The sequence below is a fragment of the Sceloporus undulatus genome, chromosome 8, assembly GCF_019175285.1.
Source record: "Sceloporus undulatus isolate JIND9_A2432 ecotype Alabama chromosome 8, SceUnd_v1.1, whole genome shotgun sequence".
In the NCBI taxonomy this organism is placed as follows: domain Eukaryota; kingdom Metazoa; phylum Chordata; class Lepidosauria; order Squamata; family Phrynosomatidae; genus Sceloporus; species Sceloporus undulatus.
This window is the reverse complement of record NC_056529.1, coordinates 31,776,055-31,801,598: the sequence shown is the minus strand read 5'-3', so window position 1 is coordinate 31,801,598 and position 25,544 is coordinate 31,776,055. Positions and strand designations below refer to the sequence as shown.

The following is a 25,544-nucleotide window of genomic DNA, read 5'->3' as shown; positions in this document are numbered from 1 at the left end:
TAATAATAATAATAATAATAATAATAATAATAATAATAATAATAATAATAATAATAGCCCAACACTCAAAACACTACACTATGCTGGCTCTCAAACATGTTTAATATTTGGCGGATGTAATTTCTCTCTCCTCTCTTTGTGACTCTAACCTAAGCTACCTCACAGCTGAATTAAAATATATCCAGAAACTCTAATCCATCAGCGGTGGGTTGAACGGAAACAATGTTTTCCTGGCACACTATAGATATTATAACACTCATTAACATAAGGCTGCTCTTAGCCAGTTTATCACATCTCCTTTCTGGTTCCCAGCCTGCATATGCCACATTCCCAAATGCCCTTTGCCATTCGTATGGTCACCCACCCACCCTAGTCTTAGGCAACTTCTTTCCTCCTGCCTTTGTTCCTTAATGACCAGCATCAAAACTGAACTTGTCACCTCATCGCCATATCCATACATTTTGCATTTCTATGGCTGTTTGTATAGTCTGATTATAAGGATCCTTCCTGGGCACCAATTCACTCCATGCATCTGAGGATGCAGACCCAGTCTGCAGATGCTTATGCTACGACGTCTGTTGCTCAGTTAGTCTCAAAGGTGCTACAAGATCCCTTTGCAAACTCATGGGGTTGCTTTGAGAGCATAATTGAGGTCAGGAGGGAACCATGTACACCGTCCTGAGCAACTTGGCAGAATGGCAGGATTATATAAATGTAATGAATATTCAGAGGCCAAGATCTGAAGCCTGTCCAAAAGAAGTTGGAAAGGATTGAGGGATGGAGGTGAAGGCTCACAGAGGAAACTAGGGAAGATCAGGTTTTTGCTGTTGCTCAGGTAAAGTCCTAACCTGGAAAATCCCAGGATTCCATAGGATGGAGCTACACCACGTAAAGTGGTGTCAAACCGCATTATTTCTACGGTGCGGATACACCCGGAGACAGTTCTCTCACATGTTTAATGGTACTGCTGGCCCTTTGAGTCCTGTCTGCTGTCATTCTTCCTTCCACTTTGTATTCAATGATGGTGCTGCTTCCCATTTGCCCACGCTGGGTCTCCAGTGGCCAGAGCTGTTCTGGTGGAGAGCGATGACCCTTTGGTCTCTCAGGCCTTTTGCAACTCGACACAGGAGGAGCTGCTAAGGCTCCCCTGGCCTTAGAAAGGGAAGCTGACAGAGAGAAAGGTGCATTCCGGCAGCAACCTGACCTTTCTTGAAAGAACGAACTGCCAGACCCACGTAACTCAATCCCCAAGGGGTGGGTGGCATAACGGTCCTTGAGGAAGACTGCCAGTCTGAGAGACTGTTTGCTTGGCTTTGGGTCAGGTTGATCTCCCTACTCTGCCTGAAAGAACTGAAAGCACTTTGTCTGCAGAGGTTGCAATCTGCCTTTAATTTTTAAAAAAGAAAACAAAAGTTTGGGGACTGAAGTGTCCTAGGAAATTGCAGGAAAAACTTTAAAATTGGCACTTTGTAATTGCTGTTGCCCTTGGTGTTTCTTTCCAGGACTTCCAGTGGAGATCAAAATCCATGGATGTTCAAGTCCCATGAAAGACATTGGATTGTGAAATGGTGTCACTTACCTAAAATGGCAAAATCAAGCTTTGCTTTTTTGGAATATACTGTATATATTCCAAAATATATATAGAATAGAATATATATAGAATATAGAATATTTTCACGCAGTGGATGCTTGAATCCATGGATAAAGAATCCATGGATATGGAGAGCTGACTGTATTTGCTTTCAGGCCAGCTTTGACATATAACAACTTTATGAACGAGAAACTTCCAAGAGACCATAATACTAACAGCCCTGCTCATGTCTTGTAAATTTAGAGACATGGATTCTTGGAGTGAAACATTGCTTTTTTTGAGTGGTGGAACCAGCCTAGAAACACCATCTTTGCAATTCATCATGGCTACCTCCACTGGCTGCCAGTGTTTCTGGGCACAACTGAAAGTGTTGGTTATGACCTATAAAACCCATCTGGCCTTGGTACAGGCTATTTGGCAGAGAAGGCAAAAATGACAAAATCCCAGGATTCCTACAGCACTTAAACTGGTGTCAAACTGCATTATGTCTACACTGTAGATGCCCCCCTAATTGCCTTCTAAAGTAATCTGAGTTAGAAGACCTTCATGTCTGGTAGGTCAGAGTTCCATAAACTAATTTATGCTGTGTGCAATGCTAGTGAGATGCTGGTGTATCACATCTACTCATTTACGTCATATTTACTGAATTCTGGGGAAACTCCAGAGAACGGGGTATGGGACCTCTTGCAACAAGGAGTTTGGGCTTTTTGTGACAAAGTTTAAGAGACATCACTGATGTAGGCCAGCAGCTGGTGACATCTGGCCGAACCTCTGGATTCCAGATGTCTCAGCAGGACATCTTACATTATGGGCCTCCGCTTTGCTTGACACGCTACATTCGCGTCCCGCTGTCTCAGTGATGGAGGCCATGCTTTCCCCCCATCAGCTGTTCACTTCTGTCAGAGGATATCACTGCAGGCATTAAGCTGAGCACTAAAGATCTTTCAGACACTGTCAGGATTAATCAGATCATTAGCATACCTCACACTAACTAGCTGGTTATGCGCGGAGCAGGTGTGGGGAGCCATTAAAAACCCTGGCCTCAACATGGAGCCTGCCTGTTTCCTGACAGTTGTTTAGCGCACTGTGAGCCTGGCTGGAAAGCTGCATATAATTTGTTGCAATGTAGAACCCTCAGACACTTAGTGGTCTTGGGCTGGGAAGCCCATGCATGCATTTCCAGATGTCGTTGGTTAGAAACTCCATCAATGGGGATGGCCAACGTTCAGAGATGATGGTGGTTGCAGAGTCTGCCTTTGTTGTTGTTGTTGTGAGCCTTAAAGTCGTTTCTGACTTATAGCAACCCTCTCATGGGGTTTTCTTGGCACTTTTCTTTAGAGGGGGTTTGCCATTGCCATCCTCTGAGGCTGAGAGAGTGTGGCTTGCCCAAGATCACCCAGTCAGTTTACATGACTGAGTTAGGATTTGAACCCTTGACTCCAGAGTTGTAGTCCAATGTTCAAACCACTACACCATGCCGGCTCTCTGCAGATCCTGTCTACTTGTAGGGCTCAGGTTTGAATCCAGACCATAGAAACGCGTTAGATGTATTTATATTATAGAAACACTAACATGAATGGCCAAGAACCTACATCACAGATATAGTTATGAAGGCATAACTATGGGTATGTTTGCACAGTACATTTAAACTGTTTTTTCCCTGTCGTTGTGGCACCCTGTCTTCACAATGTGGAGCCAATGCCCTGATTCAAAAGCAGATTGTCTTATGAAGGAAGACCAGTTCTGCACTGAATCTGTCCCATCCCTGCCCTAAAATGGATTACAAAGACTTATCTTTTACTCCAGATTTTCCAGAGGAACCAAGAACAGAATAACACCAGGACTGTCTACACATATGTTCTGCTGTGCCACCCAGTGCCACCATCACTGGCATGAGATGCTCCCTCTGAGGTCACAACAAGATGCCCAGCCATACAATCAATGCTTGACACCTCATTTCTTCCAGAACTCCCCAAACAGCAACTCCTAGAGGACTGTGGGAGCCGAAGCCCAAAAAACAACTTTTCCAAGCACTGCGTCATACAAACCCCATCCATCGTAATGACAAATCTTTTTTCTGGTCATACCTGCTGAACCCCGAAAGGTAATTTGAAACTTTTTACAAACCCTGTAGAGCACATGTAGGTTTATTATTGCATTCTGTGGCAATGCAAGTGCGCTCCTGTCTTGGAGCAAAGTTGTATTCTATCAGCCTGCTCTATAACATTCTCTTGGTATTAAGTGATTAGTAGCAGGACAGTGAAATGCCCTTGTAAATACGTGACCGTCTTGGCACATCAATGCAAGCTTGTGGAATGGCAGTGAGGACTTAGCAAACCAAATCCCCCTTCTGCTGAATCGAAACATCCCCAAATGTTGTGATCTCAGACCGATGCCATGCCAGCCATGTTTCCCAGCTATGACATGCAAACAACTTTGGCATCCTTGTTCCGACAGCTGCACAAACAACGAGGACCTCACTGTTCCCTTGTGGAAGCTCCAGTCTCTTCATCCTCAAGGTGTGATGTATGAGTGGAATGGAAAGAAATGCCTTTTAGGTTTCAAAGTGGGTAGAAGAAGACCCTGGCCTTGCAAGGTATGGAGCATTAAGCTGGCAATATGCATCGACCCCTGGAATGAAGTCTATTCTGAGCAACCTTTTCCCATCACTCTATTGGCTTCGGTGCAGGAGTGTATACAGCAACCCAACTTCAGCTGCGCACTGTGTTCTTAGCTTGAATCCCATCTCTAGCCAATAGCACAGGAATGATTCAACCCATTCGTATAATGCAACACATAATGCTGCAGGTGATTGTGGAGCAGTGCTCATTGTTGTTTTTAACTGCCTTTAAATCAACTTTGACTTTTGGTGACTCTATGAATGAGAGACTTCCATGATCCATAGTCATCACGTCTTGCCAACTCAGGGCCATGGCTTCCTTAAGTGAATCACTCCACTTAATCACTGAATCAATCAATGTAGAGTAATAAAATCATAAGAGTTGAGAAAGACTCCAAGGGCCACCCATGGCATTCCTGCCATGCAGGAATATACAATCAAAGCCCTCAGGAGAGATGTCCATCCAGCCATGTTTAAAAACCTCCAAATAAGGAGATTCTGCTGCCCTCTAAGGCAACGTATTCCATTGTCAAACATCTCTTACCGTCAGGAAGTTCTTCCTAATATTTCGGTTGAATCTCTTTTCCCGTAGCTTGAATCCATTGCTCTACTCTCTGCAGCAGCTGCAAACAAGCTTGCTCCATCCTCAATATGACATCCCTTCAAATATTTAAACCTGACTATCATGTTACCCCTTAACCTTCTCTTCCCCAAGGTAAACATACCCAGCTCCCTAAGCACTCCTCATATAGGACATGGCTTCTAAACCCTTCACCCTTTTGGTCACCAACTCTACCAAGCATTATTGCCTTTGCCATTGAGTTATGTTGTTGCATGATGTGTCTAAAATGCAATAGCCTCAGTTCAGTCATTTTGACATCTAGAGAGACTTCAGGTTTGGTTTGCTCTTGGACCCACTGATTTGTCTGTTTGTCATTCAGTACTATGTACCAGGTCTGATCCTGGAAGCTTAGCAGGGTTCACCCTGGTTAATACTTGGACAGGAGACTGCTGATGAATACCAGGCTCTACAGGCTATATTTCAGAAGACGGCAACTGCAGACCACCTCTAGTAGTCCTTGATTAAGAAAGTCCTATGAAATTAATGAGGTCACCATAAATTGACAGGTGACTTGAAGACATATACACATGTGCGTGCACATACACATGCACACTGTCAGCCTGATCAAGGGTCAAAGGGTTGTTTTGAGGATAAAGTGCTGTGGGGAGAGAAGAGCTCATGGATGCTCCAACTCATTGGAGAAATGGCAGAGTGTAGATGCAATAACAGAAATCCTTAAAATATGACCGTCCATAATTGAAACTCAGGTATTGTATTTCTGTTTCCTTCCACGGTTAGGGTTCCATGCCTGCCATGACCTGATGGAAAGTTGGCTGCCCACCTTACTCCTTCTCCGAGACTACAAGATTTCCTCGCTCTTCACTGTGTACAGGTAAAACATGGATTTTTTCTTCTTCCACCATCTGCATTTGTTGATTACAAATTTATTGTAGGGATCTAGGAATCTAGGAATAAAACAGACCTGGTAAAATTATTTTTCAGCCCTTCATTTTAACTTTTCACACACGGGAAACATAAAAGGGAATGTGTTTGGGGAACTTTTGACCTATGGGTTTGGGTGGAGATGATGGGAGATGTAGTGCAGCATAGCAGGAGTGCACCTGTTAGACAGTCTGTTCTATTCTGACTGGCTCTCCTACATTTTGGGCAGAGATTTTTTGCTTCCTTGGCTACCTGGTCCTTTATTTAAAAATGAGAATTTATCTACTGTAGGACCTGGCCACTTGTGTCTAAAATCAGAATGATCTGCCAAACTGGGATCAACCGATTCCCTCTAACTCCAAAAAGGAAGGAAGGAAGGAAGGAAGGAAGGAAGGATATTTTAAATATGTCTTGGAATGAAAAAGAAATTCGTTCAAGGGTGGGAACAAAATGTGGCAGCTAGCGATGGGGATTGCCGGAAAGTAGTGCAGTACAAGAGAAACATTTAAAAAGGCAAGAACTATAGCCACAAATACAGCAACTTCCCGACATATTTGTCTTACTTGGAGGAGCCAAAGACTCCATTTATTTGACTTCACAGAGCTCCAAGATGTAGAGTTTGGGAAATGTTTGGATCCGTTTGGACTGCAATGCCCAGAATCCCCCAACTAGCATAGATGGAGGATTTGGGGAGTTGTAGTTTTGTTTTGTTTTTAATGATAATTTTGCCCAATTGGGGCTAGAACATGGACTTAGAATCTCCTATTGCATTTACGTTTTCCACGAATGTAACATAATCCCTTGCTTCTTCTTCTTAGTGAGCAAGAAATGAAGAATTCCCTCAAGATCCTGATGGAGTTAGAAGCCCAGATCACAGGCTGTGGACCCAATCCCTTTGCCTCCCTCAAACCGGAGCAGGCCTATTCAAACCCCAACAAGCCTCCGGTCTACTGCAACTCCCATTATATTATGTTCTATGGACTCTCTGGTGCGACAGATGAACCAGATGTGGGAGAGATAGATGAGGAAGAGATGGAGGAGACAAATTAGGAGATTAGAAGAAGATTTAGAACTTTACTGGAACTCACATGTATGTGTGTTGTCACATGGCAGGCAGAGATGGAATCAGCAGCCCGAGTGTCAATGTATGCACTTTCTTGTGTGCCTTCCAGTCTATCATGCGGATTTCTTGGCAAGATTTGCCATTGGCTTCCCTGAGGCTGAGAGTGTGTGACTTGGCCAAGGTCACCCAGTGGCTTTATATGGCTGAGCTGGGAATTGAACCTTGGTCTCCAGAGTCACAGTCCAGCACTCAAACCACTACGCCACGCTGGCTCTCCAACTTGGAGAGCTGCAATTTGCATAAATAAGCAATCTGTGCATGCTTATTCTTCAGCATTGCCTTTCTCCTTGCAGAAGAAGGATCAAGTGTTCTCTCTAGGAATCTCTAGGTCCTTCAGTGTGACTGTTGGTTAAAATTGACCACAGAGTTGTTATGGAGGACCTAGATATTCCTAGAGGGAACATACAGTATTAATAAAATTCATGAATAATCAAATCTACAAAAGTCAAAGCCGCAAATGCACCGGGGCAAGTGAACTTCCCATTGTTACTGAGCATTATTGCCTTTTCCAATGTGTCTTGTTTTGCCGTGTATCCAAAGTACAATAACCTCAGTTTAGTAACTTTGGAAGAGCTTGGGCTTCACTGGCTCTTGGACCCATTTGTCTTTTTGATTGTTCATGGTATCCATGGAGCTAGGTATTGTTGTCGTTGCATGCCTTCAAGTCATTTCCAACTTTTGGCGACCCTATCATAGGGCTTTTTTAAAATAAGATTTATTCAGAAAGGGACTTGGCTTTGCCTCCCTGAGGCTGAGAGACTATGATTTGCACAGTCAATGAGTTTCCATGGCTAAGCAGGGACTCGGACTCTCCAGAATCATAGTCCAGCTACAACACTGTTTTCCGATCCCAAGGTCCAACTATGAGTCTGCAGTGATAGGGGAGACCAATTTTGACCCATGGTCAATTGCAAATTTAATTTGGGGCTGTAGATCATTCAGAAGCCATTGTGTTTGAAAGTCATTTCTGCTTGTGGCTTCCAGGTTCCTTGGATTAATTTTCGGCATTTTATAAGTGGGATCTTATAACTGCAACCTCCGGGAAGCCTCTAGTAGCAGCAGTTGAGCTCTTAAAAAAAATACTTTCGGGTGATACCTCAATTTTTAAAAAATCCTGGGCGAAAGGGGTTGTAATTCTTTTATCCCTGACAATATGAGAATTGGTCTACCCAGTTTTAGCATCCCTACCAGGCTGTTCTGATGACTTCCCGCTTTCAACGCAGATTGAAGATCAGAGTATTAAAATTGCCCAGAAGACTGTAACGTTTCAGAAAGTGGTCTCAAAAAAGGAGGCCAAGGGTGTTAGCAAACAGCTCACTGTCTAAAGCTGCCTAGCTATTATGTCATTATATTCGATGCTGTTTTACCGTTTCTGCCGTTGCGGATTATGTTGCTCCATTGTGTAGCTCCTTTTTCCTTTTCAAATCGTGTGAGCTGTGGACAAAAGCAGTTTAGTGTAATATAATGGAGGCATTTGTAATTAATTCCTGTACCATTCGTGTCTCACTTTTGTAAAATGGCAGTGTACCTCGTTTTAATGGTTTTAACCATTTGTTTCTAAAATCAAAGTATGGAACACGTAGCTTTCTTTTCTCTCCTAGAGAAAGTAAGGTTTTCTTTTCTTTCTCTATATGCAACTGTATTATAAACTATGTACTTTCAGAATTATGGAATAGTAACCAGTCATGTTTTTTTGTTCTGGAGGCAAACCACCAAATCCATGCCCTCCAACTGTCCTGATTTGGCAGGAACCGTTCCAATTAATCCTCTGCAGTCCTACTTTTTCAGCTACTTTTAAAATGTCCCAGTTTCTCTCTCCTCCTCCCACTTTCCTCCATTGTCTTCAGTGTTTTCCAATTGCTGCAAATTGACTTCAGAATATAAAATTATTTTCCATTCAACTCATCAGTGGGAGATGAGAGGAAGGAATCTTGCCCTTTCCAGTAAGCGCAGGCAAAAGCAAACTGCTATGGCCTCTCCTACCTTGTGTAGTCTTCCTCATTAATAACCTTTGCCATCTTAATCACTCATATTGCTCAAACCCACATGTCCTGGACTTAATCCAAAAATGCTGAAGGGTATGCAAACCAGAGCTTGGAAATGTTACCTTTTTGGCTTGCAAATTCAACAATTTCCATAAAAATAGCACTTTCCTGAGCTCTGTGCCCAAGATATGCAGGGCCCATCTGTCATGTGCCTAGTCTCTTACAGTGTTAGAATTCAAAGACATAGCTGTTAGTCTATATTTGTATGCAAAGGTTAGTCTATACTGTATCTGTATGCAAAGGGGTATTGTAAAGAAAGAAATTGGGAGCATAAGCATTCATAGACGTCAGTCTATTTACTCAGATGCAAGAAGTGTCCAGGAAGAGATCTTTATAAGCAGGATATGTGAATAGAAATGCAAAACTAGTGAGTATAGTGATGGGTTGACCATCTAATGATGTTCATTGGGGGACAAAGGCAAAACGAAAGATGTTACCTAAAGCCAAAGTGATAACCATAGGAATATTCCTGAACACTTTTACTCAATTCATCTCTGACATGCTTCATAGGTTTGCTCTGATGGCAAACTGGGTGGGAGACGGCAGCGAAACACTCTGCCTCGAACTGTAGGGCGGAAAGGGAAGAGGTAAGTGTACTTAAAACCCATGGCCATTGATAATGTCATGCAACCACAGAATGCCAAGCACACAACCAGAACATTTCCAATGAGCAATTGCCTTTATTCTTTTTTTTAAAAAAATCCCCAACATCATTGCTACACAGATCACAAATTATTTACACCGGATCTCCCCCCACCCACATCCCACCCTTTTTGCCCTGCCCATGAAATACAAGTAGCCCAGTGGCTCATGCGCTAGATCTGAACCGACTCCGGTTCATCTCACACACAGATTCCAGATGGTCTCAGGGGCCTCTCCATCTGGTTGTGTGGTGACCGATGAAGCCTTGATCCTTGTAGCTTCAGCAGGCAAAGAGTGTGGCTAGTATACAAACAGAAAATTAAAACCTTGTGTTGCCGGAGGCTATTTCTTTCTGCCATCTGACTCAGTCTTTTCCTGTTCATCAGAGTCTCATTAGACCCTGAGCAGAAAAAACACCCAGGGAATGCTCCAAAGTGCTTTCGACCTTGATAGACACTGAGCATTTCCAAAGGAGAGCATCTTCCTAGTACATGGCTGTGCTCTGGTGTCCTTCTGATGAAGATGCTTCTCTGCTTGGCCTCAGCTATGCTCCTCTCAAGGCAAGCCCAGCAGTTTCTGTGCTTTTTTAAGATGCGAACTATAGCCGCTGGTAAGGGAGCAGCAGAGGAACAACTGGTCACAAAACCAACTTGATTGCAAAGAGAAGCGAGGGATCGACACCGATCTGAAGGGAGGGATGGCAGAAAACATCCTGCACAACAAAAACAGTGCAAATCCAAACTGTGCTTGTACAAACTGGGCCCGAGAGAGACCACATTAAGACTCAAGAAGAGGCTGATGACTAAAGGAGTCTAGGACATCACCCCACTGTTCCTGGTAGGGGATGCATTTCTGGTTTTTCACAAGGCAAATTGGATGCTGGTGATGGCAACAAAGCTGGCCACCAGGCAAGCGGGTTTGCTCTGGCCCCTGGCGATGGACCCGGGTGGCATCAATGCTCCCACCTCCTGCAAGGCAGTACCTCTGTGGGCCACTGTTGCAACGGTAGGATGGCCCTCATTCCAAAGGCACAGAGGGAGATCAAAGGAGAAGAAAGCCAGAAGGGTGAACTGATGGAAAGGACAGGCCTTCAAGGTATTGGCAAAGCAGACCCTAAACCCAGAAGGACCACATTCATTGAATTGCTGAGCCTTGAGGATGCTCATCCACTTGATAGTGGCTAGCTAGTCTTGACTCAAAACTGGGGGACTAGGGCTGCTACTAAAGGCTGAGCAGGCAGCCAGGGCTGGGGGCAAGCCCTCTTGTGTAGTCCATCTAATCTAGGGCTGGTGTGACTATTCAGATGTGGTCAAGGGCTCTAGCCACCTAGCCAATGATGAAGAATGCTGGGAGTTGCAATTTGGAAAACAGGAGGGCCATACCAGGCCTAACCCTGGCTCAGTATTTTTTATACTGACTCGTCTCAGCCCTTCGGGGTTTGAGACAGGAGTCTTTACCCATCTGACTTTCTGGCTCAAAGTTGCCAGGGACTAAATCCCCCCCCCCCCCAAATTGGATCAATAACTTCAGGGCTATTACTTTAGCTGAGGATACTGTCGGCTGATACTGATGCAAAGCAGACAAATGGCTCAGTTCAAGGATTGCACAGAGCTCAGAAAAGTTACTGTTTTGGGTTGTTGTTGTGTGCCTTGAAGTTGTTTCTGACTTATGGTAACCCGAAAATGACCCTGTATTGGGATTTCTTGGCATGATTTGTTCAGAGGTTTGCCATTGCTTTCCCCTGAGGCTGACAGCAAGGTCACCCAGTGAGTTTTTATGCTCAAATGGGGACTCGAACCCTAGTCCCGCACTCAAACCACTGATCACTGGCCATGGGATTCTGGGAGGCATTGTCCAGTAAAAGCAACTTTTCTAAGCTTAAGGGTGCATCTGCTGGAAACAGCCAGATGGCACATTACTGAGTCCAATAGGTCAGTATAAAAAGCACAAAGAAAAACAACAGCAGGGGTGGGCAACCTCCGGCCTTCTAGCTTTGTTGGACTGTAACTGTCATCAGTTCTGGCTAGCAAAGCCAACGGTGAAGGATTATGGGAGCTGCAGTGTAACTCCTGGAGGACCACATGTCCCTCTCCCCTGGGCAAAAGGGAACACTTCTACAGACTTAATTCAGTTAAAAAAAACAACGCCAAAATTGGTGTAACAGTCTTAGCAAATAGGTTCTTCAAATCAATATGGATCCCAGTATATTTACATCCCCCTCCCCAGCAGAACAGACAACAGCAATGGTGACAGCGGCATCCATAGATATAGCAGCCCTGTGTTGCAAACCTCTATACACCCATCAAAGAATTCTGGGAATTGTAGTTTAATGTTCTTCTTGTTACTGTATGTCTTCAAGTCACTTCCAGCTTATGGCAACCCTAAGGGCATGGCAAACCTCCTCTGAACAAATCGTGCCAAGAAAATCCCATGATAGGTTCGCATTAGGGACACCATAAATTAGAAATGATTTGAAGGCACACAAAGCAGCAAAAAGGTGCCATAACAGAGTTTGGGGGGCTGAGAGTGTATGACTTGCCCAAGCTCATCCAATGGTTTTCTATGGCCAAGTGGGGAATCGAACCCTGGTTTCCAGGATTGTATTCCAACATTCAAACCGCTATGCCACAATGACACTAGTTTATTATAGGGAATTTCCTGCTAAGATGTACCCTCTTCACAAAACTAACATTCCCAGAATCCTGCAAAGAAAGGGAGCAATATTAAAATTGGTTTATGTTAGCAGAGTGGTCAAATCTCCTCCATAGTAAAAGGTAGGACAAAACCACCCATGTAATGGACCGGGAAGGTTAGCAGATGACAATGCAATCCCATCTCCCACTCCATGACAACATCAAGGCAGCCACGATGGAGCAGAGGATTTCTCACAATGTTTTTCTGAGCAGGTGTAACACAAAGAGGGAAGAAGTTAGCTGCAAGGTGAGCGGTGCCATCAGAAATGCCCCCATTCAAGCAAACGAGAGGGACTCAAATGTCCTGCAATGTTTTGAGGGATACCTTCAGCAATTGGGGACATCTCACAAAGGACTACAGTGGGTCCTTGGGTTTTGCTAGGTTTGGTTCAAGACCCTCCGTAGATACCAAAATCCGTGGATGCTCAAGTCCCATTAAATACAACAGCAGAGTCAAACAGTTTCCCTTCTATAAAACGGCAAAACTAAAGTTTGCGTCTGCTTTTTGGATTTTTAAAAAAATATCTTCAAGCCAGGGATGGCTGAATCTGTGGATAAAGAATCCGTGGATAAAGAATCCGTGGATAAAGCAGTCCGACTGTATTTTTCTTTCTTTTGTTCACAAATCTGGGGAAAAGATGTTCTGGCTGCAGGCTTTCCTCCTGTCCAGTAGATGTCCATTGGGATCGAAAAGAACATTTACAAAAATTACTTTCGAAATTTGACGCAAGCCAGGCATGTGCCCGTCTGTGGCAAGGAATGGGAGAGAAAGAGGACTCAAAGGGAGACCCTGAAGGGTTGGCCTGCTGTCACTCTGCGTTGGCACGCTCCCTCAGCACTGGCAGAGAGAGCATTTCGGGAGCGGATTTCTTTCGCGGCCAGTCCTTGGGCACGCTGAGGAAGTCTGGCGCTTCGCCGCTGAGAGGTGTGGAGGGAGCGCTGGAGGGGGCGCTATGGGTGCTGGGCAGCAGGCCCACTTCGTGGATAGCAATGTTGGGCGTCACTACACCCACAATCTCGTTGGTGGCTTCCTGCGTCTCCTTCTCGTACAGGCGCACTTCGTCCATCGTCATCCCTGCAGGAAGCAAGCAAAAAGGAGGATTTTTAAACATCCCATACTTGAGGAACATTAACTAGGGGCTGCTCTCCCATAGTAGGCCCACGTCTTTCCTGAAGTGCTGGCACGGTGGAAAGATAGGTGGCAGCTGAGGTTATGTTCCTTTCTATCTACCCCACACTCAGTCCTGAAGCCCAATGTGGTATAGTTGGTTGAGTACACCCATTTTTAAAAGGGAGAATCAGGTTCAAATACTTCCCTTGCAACCTCAAAGCTTTGATAAGCTAATTTTAGGAGGGAGGAGGGTTCAATACAAGTCCAGAATGTCCATAACGTTTGGAGTATTTGGGGAGTTGTAGTATTCCACAGCATGGCATAGTGGTTTGAATATTGGACTATGACTCTGGAGACCAGGGTTGGATTCCCTGCTCAGCCATGTAAACCCACTAGGTGACCTTGGGCAGTTTGCACACTCTCAGCCTCAAAGAATGGCAATGGCAAACCTCCTCTGAACAAACTTGCCAAGAAACCCCCATGATAGGTTCACCTTAGGGCCGGCATAAGTTGGAAATGACTTGAAGGCACCCAGCAGCAACAGCAAGTATCCCACAAGTAGCTTGTCCAAGCTCAGTTGTTCCCCACTCATGCATCTTAGTGTTGTTTTGGAGCAAGTCACCTTCTCTTTATCTTACATAGATTTGGGTATGACTAGTACAACACAGTCTGTGACGAAGGGACAACAATCGGCACCAAGAAGAAATGGCACCCTGGAGTGTCCCACCTGGCCATGCAATGGTTTCAGGACTGGCTCTACAGTTAGGTGGCAGATTTGGGATGTCACGAAGGAAAACCATTTTGAAGTTGAAGGCTTTCATGGCTGGCATCCATAATTTTATGTGGGTTTTTCAAGTTATGTGGCCATATTCTAGAAGAGTTTGTTCCTGACGTTCTGCAGCATCTGTGAATTCTCTGAAGATGCCAGCCACAGATGCTGGTGAAACATCAGGAACAAACTCTTGTAGAGCATGGCCACATAACCCGAAAAACCCACAAAAAGCTATTTCTTATTTGTCCGCATGCATCTGAGGAAATGGGGTCAAGTCTATGAAAGCTCCTGCTACCAACTTTTTTCAGTTAGTCCCAAAGGTGCTACAAGATCCCTTTGCATATTCATTAACTGAAGTGCACCTGTATGCAAAATTGACTTTTCCCTCCTATTTGAAATGGCTGGGAGCCTAATCCTATTCAAAACTAGGCTGACATGTAAGCAGGGATATAGCTAGTTGCTCTCCTCTCCTGTGTCCTTCTCTGAGTCAACCTTTCACCAAGAGGACTACAATTTTACTTTACTTTTAGATATAAGGCAATAGTTCAGTAGCAGAACACATGAACTGGTGTACAGAAGTTCCAAAGCCCATTCCTAGGTATCTCCAAGTAGTTCTGGAAAAGGCCCCTCTTAAAAATCTTAGAAAGCTCCTACCAGTCAGTGTTGAATGTGCTGAGCTAGAACCAGTGGCTCCCAAGCTTTCATTCTCTGGAACGGGTGCAAAAAAGCCCCCCATAGCTGTGTCCAAAGGAAGGCAAAGCCTTGGCAGAAGTAGGGGTTTGGGTAAGGTGGGGCAGAAGCCACAGATCTGAGATTTCAGGAAATGTAATGACAGCAACCCCCCCAAACCAGAACGTACATACAAAACAGGAGTCCTGGGCAGGGCTGGGCAGGTGGGGTGTGTTAGGGCTCCTGGCCGTTGAAGTTTTTGTTTGTGGCCACGTGCATCTGAGTCTCGAAGGCACGAACCTCCTCCAGGGACATGTCTGTAACACGCAGAGCTTGGTTAAGCACACAAAGGCAGGAAAGAGGAGCTGCCCAAAGGCTGCCAATGAGCAAGAAAGGGCTGGTGGGTGGAATTCAGCCCAGGTGAAAATGGTGAGGGATGCCCAAAGGAACTGGCAAGGACGACAGGGCCAGTCATCTGTCATTTGTAGTAGGGAGGCATGTGTCCCTTTTGTGTCTGGAAAAACTCCGCACCCCTAAAACAGCAAGATCAGCATGTCCATTGTTTCCTTGAGGGTATCACAGGGTGGGAAGAGAGGAAAAGAGCATTTGAAAGTGACTTTTAGACTACAGATCCCAGCTGTAGTTCAAAAGCCACTTTCCCCAGCTTTGGGCAGGGCCTTCTTAACAATGGCACCAAAACTGCAGAATCCTCCTTTTGCGAGGTTCACCTCCTCCACTTCTCTAATGACTTGGCATGACAAGGCTGCCTTCTTCCAGCAATGGAGAAGTCACCTTGGCTTCTCCCACATTGCAGGATTAATGCATCGCTTTAACTGTCATGGCTCCATCCAATGGAATCCTAGAATTTGGAACTTGTTGTTAAAAATAACACCTTTTGAAAAATAACCTTCCAAGCTCTGTTCCTCTGCATTGTGTACATTTGCAAGGGTGATTTCTTCCTACAGGTTCCCACCAATGTGGAGAAAGTCTCCTTTTGGGGAAGTGAGTAGAGAAAGAGCAAGTGTATTAAGAGTTATCCCCAACAAGGAAGGCATAGAAATGTGAGAAAGCTGAGAGCAGTTTCAGCGGGTAGTGATGGGGTGATTAGTATCATTATACAAGAAAAAGGGGGAAGAAAAATCTAAACTTCCCTCAACATAGATCAGGATTGGCATGGTGCAGCCCAATGGGCCATATGGCCCCAAGACATCACTTTTGTGGCCCTCAAAGCTTCCTAGCCCCACTATTTTTTTAAGGCAATGCTTGTCTCAAAACTACACAAAAGCCCCCCAAACACACAAAAACACCCCCGATTCCACAAGCACCCCAGAGTCCTATAACAACCAAAGTAGAGAGATCTTGTAGTACCTTTGAGATTAACTGAAGGAAAGAAGTTGGCAGCATGAGCTTTCCTAGTCTTGTCTACTTCCTCAGATGCTACAAGATCTCGCTACATACTGACTCTCTAGACTAACAGTGCTATATCCTTGAGTTTCAAAATACCCGTTTTCCTCTACCGTCTATTTCAAAATGATGATAGGAAGCAACAGGGATTTCATCACCCATTGGCATTGCTAGAGGCTGTAATCCAAGAGGGATAGATGGAAGACAGCATCACAGTCTGATGCAGTAGTCTATAGCCACTTAGGGCTTCTTCCACAACTTTACTGTCCCTTGCAAAGCTGCTTTTGAGGTTATATCTCAAATTCCATTTCTTCATATTTTGCCTTTCTACTGGATCATTAATTTCTACCAGGGGATGGCAAAGCCAAGCACACTTGTGGACTGGCACCTTGAAGGAAATTTTACAAAGCATGATCCCCAGATGTGCTAAGCTTTTCACTATTGGTCATACTTGTGACAGCTGTCCTTATGCAAAGGCCATTGACAACACAGCGGCTTCAATTTTGGGGCCTAAATGAGAAGCATATGACTTTAATTGGAGCTCCCCTACAGTATTTACAAATTCACATTTCAAGAGTGTGAGGGATAGATAGATCTACTTGTCCTGCAACAGTTTCCTCCAAGAAAAGCTGCTCTAACTATCAGCATTGATGCTCTCACTCTTTTCTGATCCAGGGATCTGATGTTGGGCATCACTCGTGCCAGTCATGTGCCACTTTGTTGTTTTGCTGATGTGTGCCTTCAAGTCGTTTCCAACTTATGGTGACCCTAAGACAAACCTATCATGGGGTTTTCTTGCCAAGTTGCTTCAGAGGGGGTTTGCCATTGCCATCCTCTGAGGCTGAGATAGTGTGACATGCCCAGTGGGTTTACATGGCTGAGCTGGGATCGAATCCTAGTCTGCCACTGCAAGGCCCTTATTAAAAACTAGTTTCAAATTAACTGGCTCCAGGATGGATAGCTGCTGGGGACCCAGTATGAAAGCTTGTTTGTTCACACGTCTTTTTTGCCAGAAGGGAGGCAGCTACATGCTGCCACACATTTCCTACAATGCCTTGAGGTTGCACAACCTCCAAGACAGTGGTTGTCAACCTTTGGTCCTAGTACTACTGGTCCTCCAGTAGTAAGCTAGTAGTAATACGCAAAAACAAATAAAGAAGGGGAGTTGGTTGAATATAAACTCCATGAAAGAACAGACTCAGGAAAAGCAGGAGACAAAAACTACACACAAAGAATGGGGATTTGGAGGGGGAGTTAGCAGTGTTAGAAAAGGAAGCTAGGACATCTTACTCCAAAAGTGAGGGAAAGGGGAGGAAGAGTTACGTTCTGCTATTTCAATATCAGAGCTGGGTAATACCTTTACTAGGGCTGATTGCAATATATATCTATATTTATATATATCTATATAGGTGTACACTTTTGAGTTCTCCAGACCTTTTCATACATGGTAGAAAGGAAGAAACAAATAATCACAAGAAAGTCTGTCGGGATATTGTGGTCATTAGCTATGCAACTAGCCTAAGGAGTTTATCACACAAAGGAGATCGGGAGCTTAAAGCCTGAACATCCCGCAAAAACCGTGTAATTATGTGAAACCATTTCACACGATGTCGCACAACACCTGCCATGAAAGTGGTCACAAAGAAGCATTAACACACATTGTTTTACTTTGGAGATTTCAGCGACAATGCATTTCCGATATCGCTTTATTTGTGCAATTGCGTGTGATAATCATTTGCACAATTACTTGCCATTTTCGCTTTATTTGCAGGATGCTTTAAGTGCACCTTAATCTCTCTTTAATGCCGAAATTAGCCCCGGTGTGATAAACTCTGGTCTGACGGCAAATGGAGTGAGGTAGAGTTAGGTTATGAAGGCTTATCGGTCTGCACCTCCTGCTGCTTGGATTCACAGTCGATCATTGTCCATTTCTGAAGCCAAACAAGCCGGAAGATGTCTATCAATGGCGTCACTTAGAGCTCCTAAGTCAGCTCAGCACAGAGGCACTTTTGTAAGACTTTGGCTGGTGACTAATAAGGGTTTTACCCAACTCTGATTTGTGTTTTCATCCATGGATCACATGGCGGCTTCTGTAGTTTTTTGTTCTGGCTGATATCCACTTACCCTTGAGAAGGGCATCCTTAGAAGAACAGCGGATCTTAAGGAGCTAGGAAGGGCATTGTGGTTGGTGCCTTCCATGCCAATGGGGTGGTGGTGAATCCAGGCCTATGTCTAAACTGTAAAGGTGCTATTCAAGAGGCTGAAGCTATTTGGCTCCTGCACCTTGGAGAACCCCTTTAAAGTTCAGATTAAAACCCAACACAAATTCACCAACCCACTGACATGGAAACAACTACCTGCCACCGGTTCAGAGTAACCAACCGGGGACCCAGAGCAATGCAGGGCCCCAAGTTCAGAGGATAGAGATATTTGGTAGATATGCCTGGCCAGGGATGGTTTTGTGGTCCATAAATCTGGAGAGAAGTGGAAAGATGTTTGGATGCACAATTTTGTCCCTCTTCCACAACTCTTGAGTGAACACACACTCACTCCTATGAGACTCAAGTGCATACACACAGCCAACTTGTACGCCGGGTGCGGCATGCTACAACCCTGTACCTGGGAAAAAATCCAATCCATTTTATGAAAATGAATTACTCTTGGCTGGAATCCTAGATGCAATCGTTTATCAATGTCGGTTTTTATATGAAATTATGCCTTTTATGGGAGGGCTGGATGCTTTGGAAGCCCTCTTGGTGATCTCTAAAATCAAAATGAGGGTTACAAACATGTAAGTGAGTAAACATTAAAAATAAATAGGATCCAGCTGTTGCAGAGCCAGGGGAAGCAGACTTAATTTCAAAACAGCTCCATTTGTATGAGAGGATTCCAATGGCCGAGAGTCAAGAAGGATGATCAACGGGGAACGTCTCCCACCTTCCACCACAATTTAAATTGTGAGTATTTGGTGAGATCAGTTGCCTTTCAACCGTCTCAATGCAGACTCATAATCAGATCAAGTCAAATGAGGAATAGTACATCCAATAACATCCAAACAATGATACTTTTGTTGGGTCAACCAAAATGCACAGTTACATGTTGCAAGCTTTTGAAGACACACTGACGTCTTCCTCAGGCAAAACAGAAGCCAGTGTGACTTCGAAAGCTTGCAACATTGCATTGTGCATTTTGGTTGGCCCCATAAAGGTATCATTGTTTGGATGCTACTGGATTTGCTATATGGCCAACACAACTACCCCTAGATGTTTTATGGAATAGTTCAGTCAGCCCTCTGTATTGGTGGACTAGCCATCCGTGGACTGGAGCACCCACGGACAGCGCTGCCCCATTGTAGTAAATGACAGCCATGCTCACAGCCATGTGCACATAGGCATCTATTAATGGGACTTGAGGTCGTGCAATTTTTGATATCTGCAGAGGGAGTCCAGAATCGAACCCTTGGCGATATGGAGGGCCAACCATACTAGGGAAATGATCAGAGATCTGGGAGGCCAAGGAGAAAAAAAGGATGGAGGCAACTCAGGAAAAGGGTGTGTGGACATTAATGTGCTACACATTAATTCTCCCACTGTCCACCCAGGATATTTTATCCCTCTTTCCCTCCTGCCCATTGGGACCAAGCGAAGAGGTTCACTTACCACACCATTCGTCCACCCAGGCGAACGCTTGTCGGTGGCCTATCAGCAAGATGTCCCGAATGACCTGCAATCCAGAACTTTGGGTTTTTATTTCTATATATATATATGAAGAACTTTCCATTTTGTTGTAAATTTGACAGAAGGAATGAGATTAAGCAAAATTGAAAGAGGGGGAAAAAACAAAATGAAGAGATCCACCCATTCAGGTGAGCATTTCTCTCTTGCAAGTCTGGTTCTGAATTCTTGTCTATTCGATGTCTAAGATACTAAATTAGAGCTGTGGCTTCCTCCTCCTTCCAACATTTTACAAAACAGAGCCTTGTTTTTAATAGCTACATGACAGGCTGGCGCAATGGGATTCACTTCACTTTGCTAAAGTCCATTTAACTGAATCTGGCACAATGTAGGTGGTTGAGAATTTCAGTTAAAAATCAAAAACTTAACTCTCCCTATGGCAGTGGTTCCCAACCTTTGGTCCTCCAGATATTTTGGACTTCAGCTCCCATAATTCATAACTACTGGCCAAGTTGCCCAAGGGCATCTGGGATCTGAGGTCCAAAAGTAATGGTGAACCAATGGTTGGGAACCACTGCCCTATAGGTAAACAGTAAACCCAGGCTTTGGAAGAGCTATGTTTTGCAGGGAAGTATAACTACCATAATCCAGCACTCAGCATAGCCACTGGCCATGCTAGCTGGTGCATTCTTGGAGCTGGGGTCCAAAAATGAACCTTTGCAAACTATCTGGAGATGCTGATAGCCCCATTCTCAGCGTGCCACACAAGGAACAGAAGTAGCTGTTCCAACAGCAGTGACAAGGGCCCCATGTGTGCTGTGCATGTACTGAGCATTCCTTTGTTGCCTTCCCCTGCAGTGGGACAGATTCAGGTTGTTTCTTGAACTCAGAAATAGTCATGCCCATGCTCGCTACAATGGCCATTCCTACCATCCCTTCAAGGCTCCAGGCCTTAACTAACTCCTTGCATCTCACCTTGTGGACAAATTGCTCCACCCGTGTCTGGAGGCCCCACACTTCAAACTTGACGGTCACCAACTTGTAGGAGCACATGATGGGCTTGGTGTTTTCCCGCCAGCCCTCCCGCAAGGGACCGCGGCCTGTCTTCACCGAACTGAAGTGCCGGAGATCCTGCCACCGAGGAGAAGAGGAAAAACAAGAGTTGATAACAGAAGATAACCAACATGTAAGTTGCATTGTTCTCTGTTTGCATTTTTATAGGGATTGTGTATTCTTAAGTCCAGAACAGGACTAAAACACAATAAAAAGAAAGGTCACACACAGGGAGATACGAAATACTAGATACTCCCAATACTAAAGCAAGACGTTTACCTCTATACTCCGGTAATAGCGCTCAGGGATTTCGTCGAAAGCAATGTCCAGGAACGTCACCTCATGGTCTCCCAAGATTTCTTCACCGTGGAAGATCTGGGAAGGCAAAAGGTTGGGAAAGGAAAATGGATCAGGCCAGTAGAGAGGTCCAAAACACACTGCAGAAATAATCTGCTTTAAGTGCCCTGGCTCAATACTACGAGATGCAGGCACCTGTAGTTTTGTGGGACATGATAGGGTTGCCATAAGTCGGAAATGACCTGAAGGCACACAGTAACATACACGTTACTTTGCATTAAATCAGTGATGTTGTGGATGCATTATTGCTCTTGAGGAGCTTGTGGTCAGTTCATACCTGTCCTATTGCCTGGTTCTATATTGTTCAGATTAAGGGTACTTTGTGGGTTTTAGTGTTTTCAGCCCATGAATGGGTCTGAGTCTGCATGGCAGCTTCATGTGACTGAACCAAAGCTACTGACAGGCCTGTTTTAATATTGCTCAAACTGGAAATTTAAGGCAAGTAGAGGTACCTTCCCTACTTCCCACTGTGTCCTCTGTTGTCCCTTGGAGACTGTCGGTTTTTATTGTGCTGTGCATTATGAATACTCACATTTGAGCTGTCTCCGCAGTTATCCTCATACTTGGTCTCTATGTAGATGGAAAATTTTGGCAGAAAGGAGCACTACAAAGAATGAGATTGATGGAGATTATGAGAATGTATGTGGATACATATCGGCATCTAGCTACAGTCCCCAAACCACTTTTCTAGCTCCCACATGTTTTATAACTTTCCATCCCCAAGGGCTAGAATCACAAGTCTTTTCATTTAAAAAGCCAAGATTTTTACATTGAAACAATAGGCAATGGAAGTTGCAAAGTTTTTGCTCTATGCCATAAAAAAACCCATAGGGCTATACTACATACTTGACAGTATTAGATAAGGATTAACAATATCAGATCTCTAAACAGGCAGCAAAACGTCTTGGAACAATGCTGCATCCCCTCTTTACCAACCACTTTCTCCCCCTATCTTCTGGCTTTCTTATCCCTAGCAGATCCTCCTGGAGGTCTTTAAACAGAGTCTGGATGGCTTTAGGAATGCTTTGATGGTAAGTTCCTGCATGGCAGGGGAGTTGGACTGGATGGCCCTTGGGGTCCCTTCCAACTCTACGATTCTATGATCCATCCCCTCCAGCTCAGGAGGCATCTCTGCCACTGGATGTTTTCCTGCCACAATTGGTCCCACTGGAGAAAGAGAAGAGCACTGAATGCGCATACGCATCTTGGCACTTACCGTGTACTCTGAGGCGACAGCGAGATAATTCCAGGAATCCACAGAACGGCAAAGGAGAGACACACAGAAAGAATCAGTGATGAGGCTCAGGAGGAACAAGGCTTTTCACAGTCACTATTATAGATATAACAGGCCAGGCAGAAAACAAACTGGCTACTGAGCCCTGCTGCTAACTTTGCTTTTGTTGGGAAAGCCGCAAAGGGAAAATCAGGTAACCTTGCACCCAAACAAAATAGTGTCACAATACACTTCTTTAGCCAGAGCTTTACAGAGCCTGGAAGTGTTAGTACACTGGGTCCTTGTTATCCACTGGGTTTGGTTCCAGGTTCCCCCATTGGTTAACCAAATCCATGGATGCTCATGTCCCATTAAATATTATGGCATAGCAAAATGGTGTCCCTTATATATAATGGAAAATCACGGTTCACTATTTGGAATTTATACTTTTTTTTTAGTATTTTCAGATAAGTGAGACTCAGCCTTTATGAGGACTAACACGCCAACACTATATTGGTAAAGGAGAAACAATTTGTTAACACTGAGACATGAAGAGAAATCCAGAATTTTAATTCACTAGTTTATTAATCAAATGGTTTCATTTCAAAACAAAATGACTGCACATAATCTTACAAACATAGCTTGCAGCAAGTGAAGAGTGAATGAGAACTGATACTCAAAAATAACATTATGTACTAGTGTCCGATAATAAAAATGCATCTGAAAACGTAGATGAAGGTTAGGGAAGCTCATGCAATCAGATGCATTTGGACTTAAGTCTACTTCCACCTGAGAAAGTAGACTTAAGTCCACAAAAGCTCATGCTGCCAACTGTTTTCTTTCAGTTAGTCTCAAAGGTGCCACACAATCACTTTGCGGACTGTTGTTTAGGTAGGTCCCAAAGAGATCTGGCTGGTTACTGCTGGAAATGGGATACTGAGTGAAGCATACTCTTGGACCATTTTTCAAAGGGCTCCCTTACCTGTGATGGTGTAGGGGTAATAGTTCCAGGCTTTCTCTGTAATGTAGAATATCCGTGGGGTCACGGCACGGGCCCAGCTGGGAAGCTTGCTGCAGAGGAGAAGAGGAAGAATCGGAGACGAAACCGAAAATTAGTATATCTAACTCTTAGACTAGGAGGGCCATTGTGGTGTAGTGATTTGAGCATTGGACTATGACTCTGGAGACCAGGGTCCAAATCCCGGCTCTGCCATGTAAACCCACTGGGTGACCTTGGGTAAGTCACACTCTCGCAGCCTCAGAGGAGGGCAATGGCAAACTCACTTTGAAGAAACTTGCAAAAAACCCCAAAAAACCATAGGGTTCACCGTAAGTCGAAAATGACACAACAAACTCTTAGGGCCCATACAGACAGGCCAAAATAAAGCTGCTTCGGGTCCCTTTGGAGGTATGCTGTTTAAATGATGCATGTTTCCCAAAAAGGCCAGAAGCCGTACCAAAGCTACATTCCAGTCCTTAGGACTGGAGCATGGCTTTGGAGTGGCTTCTAGACTCTTAGGATGCATGCATCATTTAAACAGCATACCTCCAAAGTGATGTGAAGCAGCTTTATTTTGGCCTATCTATATAGGGCCTCTTAGATTGCAATTAAAAGTCCAGGTTTTAAAAGTGCCAAAGAATGTGGAATGACCCATATCAATGAAACCAAAGATATTCAATGCTATTTCCCATCAAGTCAGCTACGATTTATGATGACCCTATGAATGAGAGCCCTCCAAGACCAGCAGCTTTTGCAAACACAGGGATTGTGGCTTCCTTTATCTAACTGATCCATGCACAATATGGCCTTCTGCTTTTCCTACTGCCTTCCACTTTACCCAGCGTTATTATCTCCTAAAGACATTCGGGTGTGAGAAAACACTGTCAACGTTTTAAATTTACTTATTATGACGGTGCAGCCGGGCCTCCATATCCATGGGTTCCCTATCCGTGCAACCATCCATGGCTTGAAAATATATTCAAAAATATATATAAATTCCAAAAAGCAAACTTTAACTTTTCCTTTTTTTACCTAAGGGACACTATTTTACTACCCATTATACTTAATGGGACTTGAGCGTCCACGGATCTTGTCATTTGTGGTGCAACAGAAGGCTAAATATTTTGCAAAACCACATTCGACAGCACTGAGCTGTTAAAGCAGTGTCAAACTGCAACATTTCTGCAGTGCAGTTTAGACCTTAGACTCTCTGCTGGGATCCTGGAGGCTTTTATGCAGCCTGAACAGCTATTTTGCTCCTGAAATGTGGGGCAAGAGAGACACGTTTCTTCTCCCTCTTTCGCCACCGGTCAAACTATTCCGGTTCAGTTCAGTGCTCTATAAATAGGATCCCCTGAGTGGAGAATCGTGAGGATGCAGTCTAAAAATACAGCCTCTCTCGCATCCACGGCTTGTGGAGAGAAAGAGCCCCACAGCCTGAGCTGTCACCGAAGACAAGCGAAGTTTTCCACTCAGAGGCTATCAAGCAACCCAACAAAGGTGGGAAGGAAAAGGATGGGTTTTGGCAACCAAACAGAAAAGCTCCTGGCTTCAGATCACGAACAGTTGCACATGCCTATTTATATAAAGCAAGAGGAAGAAAGACCGCCTATGTGCAGAGAATAGAGATAAGGTGGCACTTTGATATTTGGGTCGATTAAGCTTAAAATATATAGCTATACACAATAAGAGCCAGTGTGGTTGTAGTGGTTGGAGTGTTGGACTATGACTTTGGAGGCCAGGGTTTGAATTTGACTCAGCCATGGCAACCCACTGTGTGAGCATAGGCTCTCTCAGCCTCAAAAGGGTGGCATTGGCAAACCTCTTCTGAAGAAACTTGCCAAGAAAACCCTGCAATAGATTTACCTTAGGGTCAGCATAAATCGGAAATGACTTGAAAGCATGGAAAGCAGCAACAATATTATAAAACCAATTGGGGAGGATGGGAGTTGTAGTCATCCAGTTATCTGGAGAGCACCGAGCTGGGAAAGCAAGCATCTAAACGCTATTCCCTGTTGGTGGCACCAGAAGATAAAGGAAAAAAGGAGCAAGAAATTCAGTTTTGCACTTATC

General features: G+C 44.4%; 2 protein-coding genes across 3 annotated transcripts in view; one reads left to right on the top strand and one right to left on the bottom strand.

The window, feature by feature from the left end:
- MSS51 (MSS51 mitochondrial translational activator) overlaps positions 1-8,416 on the top strand; it is an 11,308-nt gene extending 2,892 nt beyond the window's left edge. The window contains exons 5-6 of the mRNA XM_042438159.1: positions 5,572-5,665; positions 6,534-8,416. Coding sequence (XP_042294093.1) covers positions 5,572-5,665; positions 6,534-6,765 — 326 coding nt within the window. The 3' untranslated portion in view covers positions 6,766-8,416. The remainder of the gene's footprint in view (positions 1-5,571; positions 5,666-6,533) is intronic.
- A 1,133-nt stretch (positions 8,417-9,549) lies between these two features.
- LOC121914483 (cytoplasmic phosphatidylinositol transfer protein 1-like) overlaps positions 9,550-25,544 on the bottom strand; it is a 52,412-nt gene continuing 36,417 nt past the window's right edge. The window contains exons 4-11 of one of the 2 annotated variants that reach the window (XM_042437927.1): positions 23,454-23,542; positions 22,475-22,482; positions 21,791-21,862; positions 21,181-21,276; positions 20,824-20,979; positions 19,834-19,897; positions 14,961-15,087; positions 13,155-13,293 (exon numbers count right to left, since the gene is read on the bottom strand). In XM_042437927.1, the coding sequence (XP_042293861.1) occupies positions 15,005-15,087; positions 19,834-19,897; positions 20,824-20,979; positions 21,181-21,276; positions 21,791-21,862; positions 22,475-22,482; positions 23,454-23,542 (568 nt within the window). In that variant the 3' untranslated portion in view covers positions 13,155-13,293; positions 14,961-15,004. Of the gene's footprint in view, positions 13,294-14,960; positions 15,088-19,833; positions 19,898-20,823; positions 20,980-21,180; positions 21,277-21,790; positions 21,863-22,474; positions 22,483-23,453; positions 23,543-25,544 lie in introns of both variants that reach the window. The other variant, XM_042437926.1, reaches the window with a different exon arrangement.